General features: G+C 32.7%; 1 protein-coding gene across 6 annotated transcripts in view; it reads left to right on the top strand.

The window, feature by feature from the left end:
• LOC106456905 (Golgi integral membrane protein 4-like) overlaps nucleotides 1–18,422 on the top strand; it is a 63,461-nt gene extending 45,039 nt beyond the window's left edge. For all 6 annotated transcript variants that reach the window (XM_013916279.2, XM_013916278.1, XM_022382688.1 and 3 more), the window contains 5 exons: nucleotides 4,744–5,139; nucleotides 5,519–5,899; nucleotides 6,999–7,476; nucleotides 13,564–13,688; nucleotides 16,315–18,422. In XM_013916279.2, coding sequence (XP_013771733.1) covers nucleotides 4,744–5,139; nucleotides 5,519–5,899; nucleotides 6,999–7,476; nucleotides 13,564–13,688; nucleotides 16,315–16,404 — 1,470 coding nt within the window. In that variant the 3' untranslated portion in view covers nucleotides 16,405–18,422. The remainder of the gene's footprint in view (nucleotides 1–4,743; nucleotides 5,140–5,518; nucleotides 5,900–6,998; nucleotides 7,477–13,563; nucleotides 13,689–16,314) is intronic.

Raw genomic sequence — 18,422 nt, 5'->3', positions numbered from 1 at the left:
TTTACTGAAGCATTGGTTGCTGATGTAAATGATTCCAATACAACATCACACTTCATTTTGATGAAGCAACAACAGCTCAAGGGAAGAAACAGCTTGATTTGCACATCAGATACTGGTCACCACTTAAGAATGAAGTCCAAGTTTGTTTCTATAAATGCTTTATGTTTGGTCATGCCAAAGGGAAAGATGTAGCCCAGGCCATCCTTAAGTCTGTCAGTGACAATAAACTAAATGTAAATCTTCTTGTGGCACTGTGCAGTGATGGACCAAATGTCAATAAAACAATCTGGAGAACAATTAGCCCTTCTCTTCTAGAAAGTGGCCATCTTGGTCTGGTAGACATTGGTTCCCGCTATATTCACACTGTCCACAATGAGGATGGACAGGCAAAGGGAACTCTTTCACAAGACATTGATGAATTGGTAATTGACCTGTTTACCTTCCTTAAGCAGTCTGCAGCAAGGAAGGAGGATTATAACAATGTGCAAGTTGACATTGGTGTTGAAGAGCACGTTTCAACGCAATGTGTCATCTAGGTGGCTTACTTTGTCACCTGTTGTGGATAGAATTCTTGAACAGTGGGAGGTCATTGATAAGTATATGAAAGAGGAAGAGAAAAGATCAAATGCCCCCAAGAGTGCAGCTTTTAGGAGGATCTTATTCAAGCTGAAAAGTATGGAAAGCCTGACTTTGCTTTACTTCATCCAGGCAATGGCTCCACTCTTCCACTCATTCCTGGAGTATTTCCAATTACAAAGTCCACAAATTCACATTCTGTATGATAAACTCAGTGAACTACTTAGGAGGCTTATGTTGTGGAATGTAAAGCCAGAGGTAGTTGGAACAAAGGAAGGCAGTAATTTGTGTGAGGTCAAGCATTCAGATGTTAAGAACCAGATGGATGATGAACATGTGATTGTTGGTGAACCAACTAGAAAAGCCATGCAAAAGGTGTCCAGCAGTGGCAAGCATAAGATATTGCTAGAAATGCATGCCTTTTATTCATCTGCTGTCACCTACCTAATTAACCATCTGTCTGTTTCAGAAAGTATCTTGAAGTACATGGATGCCTGAATCCAATGAAAACTGGAACAGTTAATTCCATCAAGAGGCTGGCAAAAAAGCTTCCCAATCAGTGAAACAGAGATTGTGCAAGTACTTGATGAATGTAATCTGTGCTTAGCTGAGAAGGCCAATATGCAGGACCATTCAGAAAATGTGGGTGAGGCACGTATCAATCATTACTGGAGGGATGTTCTTGCACTGATTAGAATTGATGGAAAACCTAAATACTCCAAGCTGGGAAAGGTTGTGGAATCTTCACTAATTCTAGCTCATGGAAATGCAGATGTAGAGAGGAAATTCTCTGTGAATAAGCATTTGGTGACCACCAAAAGAGCATTGATGAGTGCAGAAACTGTCAATGCTGTTAGGATAGCTAAAGATGCTGTGAGTTTCTTTGATCCATAAATGGGAAGGCCAGAATATGTGTCAATTACTAAAAAGCTTTTGCTTGCTGTCAAGGGTGCTTGCACTGTCTATGAACAAAGATTGGAAGTAAGGAAAGTAGAAAAAGATAAAACTGGGCAACTGACCAAAGAGTCAAAAGCTTAGGCAGAAAGGTTAAAAGGAGGAGGAAGATAAGAGGAAGGAACAAAAACAAGAGTTGGTAAAAGACAATGCTGAACTTTCTCAAGAAGAAGACAAATTGTGTGCCAAAGAAAAAGAAGCAAAGGATTCATTAAGTGTGGGTGAGAAGATTTTAAATGAAGGGAATGACAAATTGGCTAAGGCTATCAAGGAAAAAGATTTTGCTGGTGTGGCTCATGCAATGATCGAGGCAGGTCAGAAGAAATGCAAAGAGATGTCAAAAGTCCTTAAGTCAACAATGGAATCAAGACAAACCCTGGCAAAAACAAAACAAAAATTTTTTGATACATTAGTAAAGGATCTGGATTTGCCAGCAAAAAAACAACATATATAAGTAAGAATATTTGTTAGCATGTAGAATACTCTATGCAAAATTACTTAAGTAGATTTAGAAGAAGATTATAGTTAATGGTGAGCTCCAGAGTAAGTAGCCTATAGACAAATGTGCAGTACCTTATGTTCAGAGACTGTTGCAGTGATAAGTCTGTGTTATAAAGTTTATTTAATTCAGATTAACTTTTTGTAGTTTCATTTTTTATGTTGTTCTAGTGCTATGGCATGTGCTATGAAAAGAAATTGTATTAGTTGTATTTAAGTATCTCTGATATTTGCTTAGACAACTGAGATTAAGGATATTATGTTAATGTTTAAATATTTACTCATTAAATGTTACAATTTACATATTTTTTACTATAGCTTAATTGAGTCCAATAAAAATTTATTGCATCATGTATTAGATATGACAAATATATTAGTAACTAAGTGTGACTCATGCACATGATTTGTACCACATCAGATTGTTAGCTTATTCCAATAGAATATTAACATGTATGGTGGTACAGATTTTGAATCTATTTACATGTTTTTGTAGTCAGCCTTCATATTTGTTTTAAAGTGAATAAAATGGTGTAGCATGAGTGACTATAAGGAGTGGAGGAGGTCACCATACAATATTTGTTTCTATTATTTTTCTTTGTCTTCTTATAATTTAATTTCAAATGTGATACACTGGCCTTATTTGATACTGTATTTTGACAATTATACCCAGTATTTCCTCCAGATATTCCTATGTTTTCCTCAAATGTTCCTCTATTTTCCTGTGAATTTCCTATATTTTCAAACCCCAATTCCTATATTTCCTATATTTTTCATGGCATAAGTGGCTGGGTGCACTTATAGGGGGAGTTATTGAGCAAGAAGGTGTATCACCCTCCTATTGGTGGAGGGCTTTGCTGCATGATTATGTCAACATGCAGTAGTGCAATTCATGCTAGATCACATGAAATTAGTGGGGATTAGCATGCAAATCTCTTTGGCACATGTACGAGGAAGATAGCTGATTGTGTGAACAGGTGAGTATCTATCACAAATGGATAAAAGAAAATGTTTAGTTAACACCTGGGGTATCTAAATTGGATAACAAATTTAACTGTCAACTCCAAAAAACCCAATTCATTAAAAACTGGCCTGATGGTTAGGTGCTTAATTTGCAATCTGTGGGTCAAGGGATTGAAACCCAGTGCCAACATGCTCACTCTATCAGCTGTGGAAGTATTATAAACTGACGATCAGTTTCACTATTTATTTGTAAAAGCATAGCTCAAGAGTTGGGAGTGAGTACTTCTGGCCATTTGTCTTCCATTTGGTCCTGGTTGGAAGATGGCCTTAGTACATTTACTATAATTAAAACAAGCAGCCAATTCCTATATGTAATACTATCAAAGCATTTAAAAGCATAAAAGGCAAAGAACAATTACAACATTCACAAAGATAATGATGATCCTAAGCAGTTTAGTTTGAAATGTCTATCAAAGCATTTAAAAGCATAAAAGGCAAAGAACAATTACAACATTCACAAAGATAATGATGATCCTAAGCAGTTTAGTTTGAAATGTTCCTCATAAATATCTATAGTGATTCTGTTGAGAAAAGTATTATAGACAATTTAGCCAAACTTGGAGTGATTTATATTGCAGAAAATTGATTTACAATCTCAGAAGCAATGGCAATGAAAACTAATTCCTATATTTCTACCTGAATTAAAGATAGGGCTAATCATTAGCTACTGCTCTTTTTAACAACTCTGATTACATGATCACTATTTGTTTTTGTAAATAACTCATTCTTGACTCTCACAAAATTTTTTTAATGGATCCACTGTTTCTGTGATTTTTGCCAACAGTGACTTCCTGGTGTTCAAACCCTCCATCCAACAAAGTTAAAAAAAAACTTTTATACCTACAAGTTACTCCTAGTAATACACTTCACAACTACTCAAATTACAAAGTTACTATATTACTCTAAAATAAAATTTATTCAGATGTGGTTAATTCATTTCAAAAGGTAATGCTGTTTGGAAATTGCAGTGAATATTTCACTTAGTGGTTTTTTTATTTTGAACTGGTATTTTTTTATTTTTATCAATTGATTGTTTTTTGATGAAATTTTAATCTTAGGATATTTCAACATTTGTTTAAATGCTGAGTTACAAGAGGTATGTACAATATTTACCGAGTCATCATGAAGATGACAAAAAAAGCTTTCTAATAATGAAGATGAGAACAAATATAATAGCTTTATAATTGTATAAACTTATTTTCTTGCAGTTTCTTCTGACACTGTTAGTTGTATTGATTCCATGACTTTGTTAATAAAACTTATTAATTCGTTTAATAAATATGAAATAAATTTATAATTAGGCTTAATATCAGGCAAGATAATGCTCATTATTTAACCAAACTGTTGTAAAGATATATTCAAATTCAATGATTATGCTGAATTGAAAACAATTTATGACCAGAAAAAAAGAGAATAACACTGTCCTTTTTATTTGTAAAAATGTATAAAGAAGATGGCCTCTATAAGTATTTCATGCACATGAGTTGTGAAGAGTGAAGGTTTTATATCTTAAGGTATTTTCACTGTAAAGTCAAGTAATGCTTGGAAATGTTTTATAAACAGGGGTTTTAATGATAAAACTTATTTATAGATTTTAAAATTTTGTATGAACAAAGATTTTTGAATGACATTTCACCACAGGACACCAGAGAGCTTTTTTTTAAGAAAACAATTTTAATGTGTTTTCAATTTTAGGTGAACATGGAAGGCAATCAACAGAATTATGCTTTTAAAGAAGACTACAAACTTTTTCCAGACAATCAGCTTGGTGATGTTGCAGAAAGTCAGAAATTATCATTTGAACCAGACAACAAAGAAAGAAAAATAGAACCAGTTGAAAACCAGCAAGGAAATAAACTTATAAAATATCCTTCTCCTAAAGTTTTAGAACAAAAGGGTATAGCTTACAACTCTGTTGGAGATGATAAAGTTGCTGATAATAGCATGAATGTTGGAAACCAGCCAGATTATGGTGTAGGTGATGTCTTAAATAAGGAGAATAAAGCTGGGGATCATGTTCATGACAGAGTCAAACACAGTGAAGGAGGAGCAGCCCCTCCCCCATTAGATTTTATGCCAAGAGCTGAACAGGTAAAGATATGTTTATTTTTTTATAAGGATTTTAATAATAAAGTAATTTAGCTGCCTGGATTTTAAAATGCTGACAGCCTTTGTGTGGCATTTTAATAATGAAACCATTGTTGACACTCGAGCCAAGCACATAAAAATGGTTGATAAATGAAGAGGATTTAAACATCAACCAATTTATTAATGTCTATAGTAGACATATAATTAATAACAAAAATGTGGAAAGTTTTATAATTTTTAATGTGGCATATTGATTTTGCATAGGAAACCTTCATTATCTGTATACCAAATATATCTTGTAATTACCTTTGATATTGTGTTAATGATATTTGAATTTCTGCATTTTAATCTTTTTTTTTGTTGTTGTTTGTTTCCCAAACAGAAATTAGACAACAAACCCCTGGACTTGCCAATACACCATGAGAATCAAGGACTGGTGGACCAATCTCTAGGTCTTCTTGGGAACAGTAGAAATGAAAACATTCATTATGGTATAGATCATTTTCTTCATCAAGGTGCAGGGAAGTCTGGAAAAATGAATTTCTTTTTGCCAAACAAATATGCTGAAGACGTTCGGGACTCTAAAGTCAACTCTAATGGTAATGTTGCTGTCCTTGAACGACCAAGAGTTGCAGTATCTGAAGAACAACATAATCAAGTAAGAGGTGGGCAATTTGAGCACAACCCTTTGCATTATTTTCCACAGCCTAGACCTGAGGCAGAAAAATTCAATCCTCCTTTAGAAAAGTCAGCCAATGGTCAGGTGAGATAATAGGTATAGGTAACAATAAATGTGTTACCATTGAGTTTACTATAAGTTTAAGATATTAAATATTCAAAAGAAGGTGCAAGCATAGTCTACTGAAGCTTGAATGTTTTATGTACGAGATGATCTGTTTTGTTATGTACTCTCAAACTGAAAGAACAGGAGGAATGAGATAATTTGTATCTCAGCAACATCAAGTATATTCAGGTGTTCTTTCACATTGTTGTAACCAGCTATGTTAGTTGATATAAAAGTTTTATGCAATTACCTAGTCTCGATATCATCAGGCTAAAAATGATCATCTAATATCACAACACTTTTGAATAGCTGGTCTGAATGATATTATACATCACAAATAATTTTGTCATTAAAAAATCAGGCTTATGATAGGGTGTAAAAGAAGATTGTGCCCCAATTAGGATACTACTTTTGTTATGTACTATTTATGTGATCAGTTTGCCATGTTTCATCTGGATAACATCAACCTACATGTGTTCAGCTAGTCTGGATAACATTAACCTATATGTACTCAGCTAGTCTGGATAACATTAGCTTGCATATGTTCAGTTAGTCTGGATAACATTGGCTTGCATGCACTCAGGTAGCTTGGATAATACTTAGAGTACTGTAAGAAATGAGAAGACAAGATAGGTTAAATCTATTAAAGACTTAAAAATGCTTAGATAATTTTCATGCAGTTTAAGCATTTTTTATTTAACATAACAGATTTGTTTTCTTTGCAAAAGGGAGAATAATTAGAGCATAAAATCACAAACAAATTCTGTGTTACAGATCAGGGCATCAACTAATATAAATTTTGAAGATATAGGGTATCTCTAGAGGAACAAAATTATTTGAAATATTTGTGTAAATTTTCAGTGTTTCAGATTAATGTATGTTTCTCATACAGTTCTGTGATGATGCAGATAGTTAAATATTTGTTTAATGATGTGAGACAAAAAAGATGAAATTAAAAGATACTTAAATATATATACACATACGTAAGATTAAGTTTTAATAAAAAAAAACATATCTAAAACTTGTATAAAATAATACTTTTCTGAATGAATGACAGTTTACTTCTACATTCTGTTAGCACAAGAATGGAGCTGATAGACAGCAGATGGAATCACCACATCTTCCTCCAGTCAATGACCTCTCTCACCAGTATATGTTCCCACTACATCCTGTGGGTAACAACAGAGCTGGCAATGATTACCAGTTCAATGTTATCCCTAAACCTCTTCCACTAAAACCCCAGAATCAAAATCTTAATTTTAATGAAAAAGATTTGATTTCCAATCATAAACCAGCACCTCAGATGGCAGGAAATAATGCTGAAGATAATGAAAAGCTTGACAGTAATCTTCAGGAAAAAGCAGGCATGAACAGAGATCATCTGTTCCCTCCAGGTGACTTGAGTCACAGATGGAGAGCAGGTTTTGGTCAGAATGCTGGTTTGGTTGAAAAACCATACAACAATGATGAATCACAGAAAGAGAAACTGAAAATCCCCAATATGAAGCAAAATTCACAAGGAAACAAAGATGGCGACCATGACTATGATTATAATGGTATGATGTCAAAAAAAAAATTACAGTTTTCTATATAGTAAACATAAATAAAACTGTTACATAATATGTAGTTAGTAGCAAAACAAGTTCTTGACTACAATTAGTTTTTTCTGTGATTGTTTTAACTGATTTTCCAACAAGCCTTTAATGAACATTTCATTTTAATAAACAGTTATTTCAGTTTTGTTGAAAGATTTGTGTTGTGTGATACCTATTCTGTGTCGAAGGATCTATTTTTTTTAATCTAGTTTAAGCCCAAAAGTATTTGCCTTCAACAATTTACTGTGCAATGTAAAAAGAATGATTTTACTACCATAACTTACTGGTTGTAGCTCATGCGCATAGTCTTTAAGTTTTAATATTTATGAAAAGTAGAATATAATCTAAGAAATAACAATTACACTTGATAAATCTTATGTACTATATTTTGTATCATTAATAAGAATACTTTTTATGTGGCTTATGTAATAGCTTGGCAGTCATTAAGTGTGTACAGTATCTGTTAACATGGAAATAAAAAATATGGGCCTAAACTATAGTACTGTATAACATGAAACATACAGTTAACCTAAAACAGAAATATGAAATAAGTATTATAATAAAATTGAAAAATAAGAAACCAAAAAATAAGTGTACAATATCTCCTTTTATTTACTTCTCCAAATTGTCAGAGAAATTTAATTTGATCATTTTATTTGTTTTCTTTTTTGTCATATTTGTAAGAATTAAATTACAAATATGGAAAAATCAAACTTTTTTTTCACTATTTACTCTCAAAACAAATGCTTTATATATCATACAAGCAAAAGATTTTTGGAAGAAGTAAGAAGTTTTCCAATTTAAACTTGAAATTCTCTAAAAAAAATAAAATTGAAAGTTGTATGAAACTTTCTATTTTACTATGACCAAAAATGTGTGTCACATATATGTTCAGTTGTGTTATATCTGAAGAGTAATGTAAATTTAAGATGCTTCTGCTGGTTAATATAAAATTATTTTTTCTGCTTATGTTTATAACATTGTAAAGCTGGAAAGTCATTTGATAAATTTAACACTAAAAACAATATTTTAGAAATGTTTACTCACCTCTGCACAACAAAGAGATATTACCTTGTTCCACTGATGTGAATATTTTTAAGCATGCCACAAGCCTTGAATAAAGCTCCCATCCTTATCATATTGATGTGTATTGTGCCAACCTATTATGTAATCAACATTAAACTTTAGCCCTCCTCCACCAATAAGAGGGTGACACATTTTGCATGCTCAGTAATTCCCATAAACACTAAAATTTGAACAAAATCTCACTCTTTTCTTGGCACTGCTTGTTCAGATTTGTTTTATCTTAGAAATTAACTGTATTTTTGCACTTGTTATTTTTATCTTTTATTACCAATATACTGTCAGTTCTTTCTTTAATTTTCTTGATTATGAAAAAAGAAGCCTATCAAATTTTAAACATTTTAGTTAGAACTTTGATTCAGTTTAGTTCTAGTTTGATTTTTTTCTTTTATTCAAATTTGTAATTTTGGAACACGTATCCCATTGTCTGTGATAAGATTTCTTTGGCAATACTAGTTCCCATTGTTTTAACCCAGTTTACAGGTTTTGTTAAGCAGGGTTGTAGCTACGATGGGTGGTGGGGCTGCACAGAGCTTGTTCTGCCTGCCCAGCACTCCTGTGTGATGTGACTATTGCTGTTTGGTACTAAATATTACTGAGAAAAAGTTCACCATAAGCATCAAAAATTTCTTGTCAAACATGTAGTACAGTTTATTTTGTAATTAACTTGTTGGAAACAAACTTCCTGAATAGTTACGAAGCAAATAACCTTTGCACTAAAGTACTTTTGAAGAAAAGTCAACAGGAAAAACTTGCACTTGAACAAACAGTTCACACCACACTAATTCATTTGTAATTAATGTGGCAAAGCAGACAATATCATGCACAGTGGATACCATACAAAGCCTGTTTTATTTCCAGTAAAAGGTTATGTGGTGTGTAAAAAATTGTTTCTGAAATATAAAAGTATTTCAATGTTTTTTGTGTAAAAACTTTTTTGAATCTCATTATGACTAATTGGTTTCAATTACCTGCTGTTAAAGAAACATCAATAATAAAAATGAAACTCAGCCTAGAGTAAATTTTGTCTTTGCCTTTATTTTTTTAGACTTGTTCACAATATAATGTGTTTGCCTAGTGACTGCTCATGTGGAGTGTTTTATTGGTCTTTACAAAGAAATTTACAAATTTTCAAAGTCATTAAAATTATAACACATTAAAAAGATAAACATGAAAATAATAACCTTTTTTTTTCCCTTGCCGGGGGATGGGGGGTGGGGTGGACAGTGGTGGCAGCCACAGGCACTTGGATCATCTATGGGCTAAACTGGTTTTACTCAAATCATCCTAGCTACAACCCTGTTGTTAAGTGTTCTTTAATGTCATTATCAGATCTATGCAATATTAACATATCAGGCCATTGCTTACTTACCAAAAACAAAAGTGTTTCTTCCATCATCTGGATTATCCATTCTTGTTTCCACATTTCTGGCACTCCTCAACAGGACCCATCCAATACTGTAATGGTGACTAGAGGCATTCTGATGTCCAGTGATTTCAACACTTGCACACCAAATGGTTGATTACATTGTGACCTCAGATCCAGTATTCTTAACCTCTTGCTTCCGTTACTTAGCTGAGCCTGCCCCATCTTTTGATGAAATTCACTAATGTTGTTTCCACACCAGCTTTTGCTTCTAGTTCCATCTTCCTGACAAAGTTCTTCACTGCTTGGATTACACAGGTGTCTGTCTTTTGCTTTTTCTTTCTCCAATTTCCAATTGTTTTTTGCTGGATATCAGACTATCTTATTACATGAGCTTTCATTACTTGAGTCTTTTCTTTCAACTTGAAGATCTCTTTTTTTTCCTTTCTTTTACCTCTTTTTACTCTCCATCTAATCATTTCTGTCCCTTACCTACTCAACTTCCTTACTATCTGTCCATGCTTCACATTCTCTTTGTTGTTTAACATCATGATCCTGTCAGCTTTACTATGGAAACTGACACTTATCTGTTCTCCATTTCGCCTTCATTTTTTCTTTCATTCTGTCCCAGTTAACTTGATCTCTTTGTTTCTGGGTTTTGCTTGATCAGGATGCCTCACTTTTGGATGTTTGCCTCCCTCAATCTTATCACAGAGAATTCTCTTTGGCACCCATCCTTTGAGATTAAGGTCTTTAGAGGAATTCCTTACACTTTGGAAACTTGAACTGAAGCTGCTCATCAACAGTCTTCTATGTTTACTTTAGTTTCTTATTTTTGATTTTCTCAATCCAGGGGATGTCAACAGGTTTTTCATCCTTGGGAGTCTTGTCAGGTCACCCTCTCTCCTATTCTTTGTCCTCTTGCTTCTTTTTGATGCCCCCCCCCCTCTTGGAGGTCTGGTTGTCACTGGTCATGGAGCTGTTCCTTGGTTCTGGTCCGGTGGGAGCTTGGCTCTTCCTCTATGTGCCATACAGTTTCTCTCTCACAGACTTTGCTTGTCTTTTTCACACTGATCTAGGACTTTTGCTGTCTCCACTTATCTTTCCATTTCCTCCTTCCTCAGATCTCACGTACCTTTGGGACCTAGAAGAGGTTGTCTTCTCTTGATGTTATGACTTCCAAGAAACAAGTTCTTAATTCCTTTTGGGGGTTTTATTCCTATGTTTTTTGTCACTCCCATGAAGATGGGAGATAGATAACCTGACATAGCTCTTTCATCCTTGAACCAATTTTTTCTCATCTCTTAGTTCAAGATGGTTGGTTTTTCAATCTAAGGTAGGTATTCTCTCCAATTCTGCAGAAGACCAAAGTTGATGTTGCTTTTCTTCACATTTTAATTTGTCTGTTCCTTGCTTTCTCTGATTGTTCCATGACAATCCGATTTTTCAGTTCAAGGCCCTTCCCTTCAGGTTAGGTAAATCATTATACAATTTCAATTAGGTCATGAGTACATTTGCACAGAGGATGTATGCATTGGGTCTCCATTTCCACAACTGTATGGATGATTGACTCCTTCTTGCTTCATTCAAAGAAGCATCCATGGTTGTGACCTCTCTTCTACTTCAGGAGGCATATTGTTTGAGTTAGCTGGTACAGTTCTTCAATTTTGTCTTGACCCCACTCATTATGTGATTCTCTTGGGAGTCTTTTTCAACTCATTTGCAGGGCATACTCTGCCATCTCTTATGACTCCTCTTCCTGCACAAATGGTTCTTTTTCTTTAGGAAACTCTAACATATGTAGATGTGATGTTTTGTGGTCAATTTGAGCACCTTACCAGTATTCTCCTCCATGAAAATTCCTTCCTCCCATTCTCTTCTTCTAGTAGATTAAGGGAGAAACACATACTTCCTTAGTTCTAAGCTTCTGGAGTGGTTGATATGGAAAGTTCTTCCTTGTGATGAGACTTAGTGGATGCAACCCTTAATGAGAAGCAGGGCTGAGGTGGTACCTGGAAGTGTAGTACAGTCAATCCCACTATACTATGAACCAAGCCGTTCCCAGTGATTAGACCAGCAAGATGGGTCTTGGGTTCTTCTTGGGATGCATGTCTTGAGATATGTTCTCCCTGCATCTATTTATTCTGGTAAGCATGTCATGTATTTCCCCCAATATTGCTCTAGTCACACAGAAACTCATGCCCAACCAACTGCCTGTGAGATAATGGCTGGTTGAGCAATCTTACATTTGGATCACCTACACAATGCTTTAGCACCCTGCAAAAGGTTCTGTTGACAATATATTTTGCTCTACCACCACTGTTGGGCAAAGAGTTTGTCCTGCTTGAGATGGATGCAGTTTCCAACCAAGTGAATGTCCCACCGTCTACCTCCTCCCCTGAATGACATTCTCAATGCATTTTCCCTTTCTGATGCTATGTTTTCAGAAAGAAGCTCATCTTTGTACTTTCTTTATTTGCATCAGCCCCTCCATCATTTTCCCAGTGTGGAATTCTAGCTTTTTGTTGTTCAGAGATGTGAGTGAACATTTTTGGAGCTAACATTTTTCCTACCTGAAAATATATGATTGCTCACTTCTCTGTACAGTTTCCCATATTTGGTGTAATTACTTTACCGGCCCGGCATGGCCAGGTGGTTAGAACGCTCGACTCGCAATCTGCGGGTCGCGGGTTCGCATCCCCATCCCACCAAACATGCTCGCCCTTTCAGCCGTGGGGGCATTATAATGTGACGGTCAATCCCACTATTCGGTGGTAAAAGAGTAGCCCAAGAGTTGGCGGTGGGTGGTGATGACTAGCTGCCTTCCCTCTAGTCTTACACTGCTAAATTAGGGATGGCTAGCGCAGATAGCCCTCGTGTAGCTTTGCGCGAAATTCAAAACAAACAAACAATTACTTTACCTCTTCAAGAATAAGTCTTTGTTCAAATGCTAGTGCTCATTTGGATTACTGTGCAAGGAGGATATGCCACCCCTCCTATTGATGGAGGGCTATAATCTAATGATGATTACATCATAGACTGGCCCACTACACATTAATGCTTGTAAGGGCAAGAGTTGCATTCAAGGCTCGTGGCGTGCACAAAAATCTTCACAGCAGTGGCACAAGCTAACAGCTCTTTGTTGTGTGAAGAGGGTATTATCTGAAATACATCCTGAAATGAGGAAAATGTTAACTTTTGTTAGTTAGAATGTGTTTAACTTTGAAAATCATCATAGTAGACAGAATGTGCATTACTTTTATGGTCAATAAACCCGTGCCATTGAAAAATAAGAACTATAATGTACAAAGTAAATTAAGTGATAAATCTGTGTATATACATGTATATATATATGTGTGTGTGTGTATATATATTCTTTTATTTCTTGCTTTTTTTAACAGTTTCTCATTTTTTCTCAATAATTATTAAGTTTTGTACTTCAGAGATATTTGATATGATTGGACTTACTAGCACAGATACAGAAATTAATTCAACAACATAAAAATGATGTAAAATTGTAAGAACACCCAGTATAATTCCTATGATGTTGACAATAAATATCTTTGTTTCCATATTTTTGATAAACCATTCTTTTTAAGGAGAGGGAGATGATGGTGATGACCAGGATCTAGATGGTGGAAATGAAGATGATCAGTTGATAGCTGATAATCAAAATGAACTTGGGCATGGAAAAGTTTTCCAAGATGCTGATTTTGATGACCAGGTAAACCCCAAAAACTAAATTCTTACTAAAAATAATACTTTTTTATATCCTTATTTAGATTATACTTGTATTTTATAATTCAAAATTAAACTAGCTGTTACATAAATTTGTAGGCATATAAAATCTATTCCAGCAAGTTAAACTTTATTTGAGAAATGTTAACAAATATTTTGAAAAAGAAATTATATTGCAGTTGTAATATTTTAAACATAACTATTAGAGTTGTTAGGTATTTATATATAAACTAATTTTTAAAGTTTTTTTTGTTTCAGCATGGCAACAAAACTTTATTCTGTACTTTATAACACATAATCCTAAGCAAATAAATTATTATATGTTTATCTGTTTACATACAATAATTGGTTATCGTGGTAGAACTTATTGCTGCATCTGTGATCAGTTGTAAAAATCAAAAGTTAAATATGATTTACTATCATATGCAAATGGGCATTATTGTTATTACATTTGTAATTTTCTTTTAGTATTAAAAGTAAAATGCATGAGTGTTTATGGGAAGTAGTAGTAAATTTGGATTGTGTGTGTGTGTATGTAAGCACATTTTTGTGTTCAATATTTCTCGCGTGTGTTGCGAATACATTTGAGATCTGGATTACATTTTTAGAGTTAAAATAAAAAAATTCCCTGTGACCAATTTAGAATAAATAATACATTATACAAGAATGTACTTAAACAAACAATGGACTTTTATACCTTCAGATAACCTGTGGAAAACTTTGCTTTTCAAAAAACAATAATGTTTGGTACACACTGTTTGAACCAGCAATTGCTTTGAGATGTATCTTCTCAGGGAACATTGACTACAAGTTGCTTTTAAGAATAATGCCTTTCTGCTGATACATTGTCTTAAACAGTCCCAGACCAAACAACATTCTTGAAAGACTCAATAGTCTGGTTGACTGTTTTCTCTTCTTTTTTTTTTAGATGTACTGTGAACAATACATCTACTTAAAAGGTGTATATTACATAACAACTTCTTATATGTGAGTGTTGCTCCAATAAGCAGTTTCTTACTGTTAAATTTTCCTGGGTAATAGGTTGCCCAAGAATACATCTAAGAGTAAATATTTTAAACTAATTCAAAGAAAAACTATAGCTTGGGAAACACTACTTTTAAACTGAAAAATTATGGAGAAAGCTACTTATAATTCCAATTTGTACCAATACAGATTTTAATAATGTTGAGATTCATTTATTTAAAATAAAAAAATCTTAAAGCAAAGACATCCTCCTTCTCAACTGAAAAATTGTTTCTTAAGAATTGTAAGATGGAAAAGACACAATAATTATTATTATTATTTTGTTTATTATGAATAAACGTTCAATATCATTAATAAATTACTTGTAAGTATTGAACCATCTATGTTTCTGTATGTCATTTAGTTATATATTCTATTTTATCATCTGATTTTCATGCAGTGAAAGCTACATCAGTTATTTATACTTTCTTTTTTTAATGAACGACACATTGTCAAAATCAGTATTGCAACTTTTAAACACAACATCATCACTGTAATTACATAAATCACTTCTTATGTAAAACAGTTATCTTGTGTCATTGTAAAACCACTATTAAAATTGACTTGACATATGCTTGCATTTACATATCCTGAAATTATTTTATTACAGTTTGTTTTTACATGATTTTTATAGTTGTTTAAACTGAATATTCATGCTTATGTTTCATATTACTGCACCTTTTGACAGTCATAATTTTGTTCTGTGAAATCCTACAAGTAGTTACAGGCCATATAAGGGTTTCTGAACAAGTTGTTTATGGATGTGTGTTAAATTTGATGATGTAAGATGCATAATTTTGTTTTCACAAATGTATTAGTGTGTGAAACTAAGGCACAAAAATAATGTTATAAAGCATGAATTAAAACACTATTTTTAATAGATGGACCAGATATTTTTAGGCAGCCTCTATTTGCCTAGATATTTACATATGTGTAGGTCTAGCATAGTCTGGTTGTTAGAGTACTTGTGCTAACTTCTAAAAAGTAATGGTAAAGAACAAAAAACTTGTATTTCATTTGTTTATTCACGTCTTACAGTATGTACTGTTTACTCCAAAGTGTTCATAAACTTGTTTCTTGCTCTTACATCTTCATTTCAGCAACACCAAAAAATTGTAATATTTTCTTTTGTGGATGTGGAGATTTTGCTAAAAAGAAACCTCATGAGTGAACTCTTTTGTACAAATGAAAATTATTTTGATCCCATTCTTTTATTGTAAAAATATGTGAAAATATCATTTTTATGTCAAACAAATGGAGGGAGGAGATCCTATGCTTTGGCTGGTGCTAAACTCTTCTAGCATGTTTATAAATAAGTAAATGAATAACTTTCTTTCTGTGTCTGCTCTGTTTATACTTAGATATATGTTTTATTAACTTTAGATTAGAGATTTATCATTTAAAATATGAACTTCTGATCAGTAAAATAAAACATTTAGCTAACAAAATATTATTCAATTTAATATGGACTTGACAACCTTCATGTGAGACAGAATTTTATTTTTGCAACTGTTAAGTCTTCACAGGATTTACTTGATATTTTGAAGTTACTTGACCAATTTATTTCTTTGAATTTTCTTTCACTACAGTTACAAAATAATGAAGATGATGAAGCTAACCAGGTTCCTGCTGGACATGATAAAAACCAAGAGGTAGGGGTGATGGTAGTTCCAAGGTAAAAATACTGCAATTCGTAATCAGTTTGAGGAAAGAAAAATTGAGAGACCAAAATAAAACAGTTAATAATGGCACAGAATTATTCAAATGATGGAGAAAGTGCACAAGCATAATTATGAGGAAACAGTATAAACACATTCTCCTCTTCCTGTTGCACCAATGTAACTTGATCAGGTTTTTCAACCCAAGGACACAATATGAGAAGCACAAGCTAACAGACATATTCTGTGTATATGGCTAATTTTTAGATAAAACTTGGGGATGCAAGGAGCACATTTTATTTGAAATCATTTTTGTGACTTATGAGTCTATTGGTGCCAGTTTGTTAAAAGAATCCACCAAGAAAGATTAAGGGCAAGTATTTGTCAAATTGTGGGAATACTTTTAAGGGTAAATCACTTTATGTTCAGTATCTGTTGCATATCTTGAATTTCTTATCCTTCAAAGTAATATTATTGTTTGTGTAATAGTTTAAATTATCTGACAGATAAATATTTCTTCCAAATCTTATGATATATAAATTCTTTTTATACAAGTTTCATAATATAAATTTAATTTACATTCTATAACAAATACATAGTGGCATTGAATGTTTAATTGCAGTGGCCTAATAGAAATTAATTTATGTAGATAATAGATTGACATGAAAAGTGTTTTGATTTGTATATAATGTTTGGTTAAAAAAAATTTATGCTTGTATGTTATATTAATCATAGTTGTACAACAATTGTTTTTATTACCAAAAAAAAGGCCTAGACATAAGGGTGTCTAAACATGAAAACAACATTAATATGATAAAGACTTATAGCATTTATACATAAATTTACAAAAGTAAAAGGATAAAACATCATTCATTCTTGTATACTATTGTTATAATTATTCACTGAAATTGTCTTATGTTTAAAACCTAACCTATATGAAATGTTTGAAAGCTGAAACATTCTAGTTCTTTGATGTAGTTATTATTTTAAAAACAAGGAGTAATATTAATGCAGGAGTTAATATAAATACTTTCAAGGAAATGAAAGATATGCCTTTGCATGATTTTGATTCTTAAAACAACATATCCTCAGTTAACACCCAAGTACCTTTTTCCCCCCAAACACCAGTAAAGACTTTCAAATGATAAAAACTATTGATTAATAAGTGTAAGATTATTTATCTATTTACCTGAAAGTTTATTAAAAACCAAAATATGTTAATGCAAAAATCACATTGAAAATATATATATATATAATGAAAGTATATATAATTCTGTTGAATTAATGTTTACTGGAAAATACGTGATATATTGTATCAATTCATTTTCTGTGTTGCAATAAAAACACTAAATTACCAATAACTTATTTTCATTTGGCTTGTATCAAAAATGTTTTTTTTAATACAGTATGGTGTACATTTCAAATTAACCACCAGCAGACTTGAAAATGTGATTAATTAATTTGAGCTCTTTTGTAGAATACATGATATTATTTTATTTGAGTTTTAAAGCAATACAACATTACCAGTTGTGTTATATATCACAAATATACAGTTTTATAGTGCCAATGTGCAGTTTTTTTAAGTTCCACCTTTTGAGAGTTATAGATGATTGATAACCAGCATCATAATAGTTTAAAAAAACTACATTTAAGTGCTATTTATCTGCTTTAACCATTATGTTCTTTCATGATTTCATAAAATATTTTTTACTGTGACAGAATAATGATTTTTTTTACAAAGCTTTCATCAGAGTACTTTTAAGTTTTTCTTCTGTATTTTTACATAAAAGTAACATATAAGCTGTATTGCCTGAAAAGCTAATTTTTATGTAATTTTGGGGAAAAACATGTATTACTGATAATTATATTTATTTTAACCATGAACATGGATTGTTTGCTATTCTTGTCTTCTCCATTAATTTCCCTTTCTAACAATGTAATGTTCCATGAACTTTCCCAGTGTAAGGTAAATTGTTGAGAAATTTTGGGACACGTTTAACAATATGATTTAAAGTTATTACCAAGAAAATAAGAAGTTA

This window comes from Limulus polyphemus, unplaced genomic scaffold, assembly GCF_000517525.1.
Source record: "Limulus polyphemus unplaced genomic scaffold, Limulus_polyphemus-2.1.2 Scaffold270, whole genome shotgun sequence".
Taxonomy (NCBI): Eukaryota; Metazoa; Arthropoda; class Merostomata; order Xiphosura; family Limulidae; genus Limulus; species Limulus polyphemus.
Note: the sequence above shows the minus strand (reverse complement) of the source record. Positions and strands in the feature narration are given on the sequence as shown.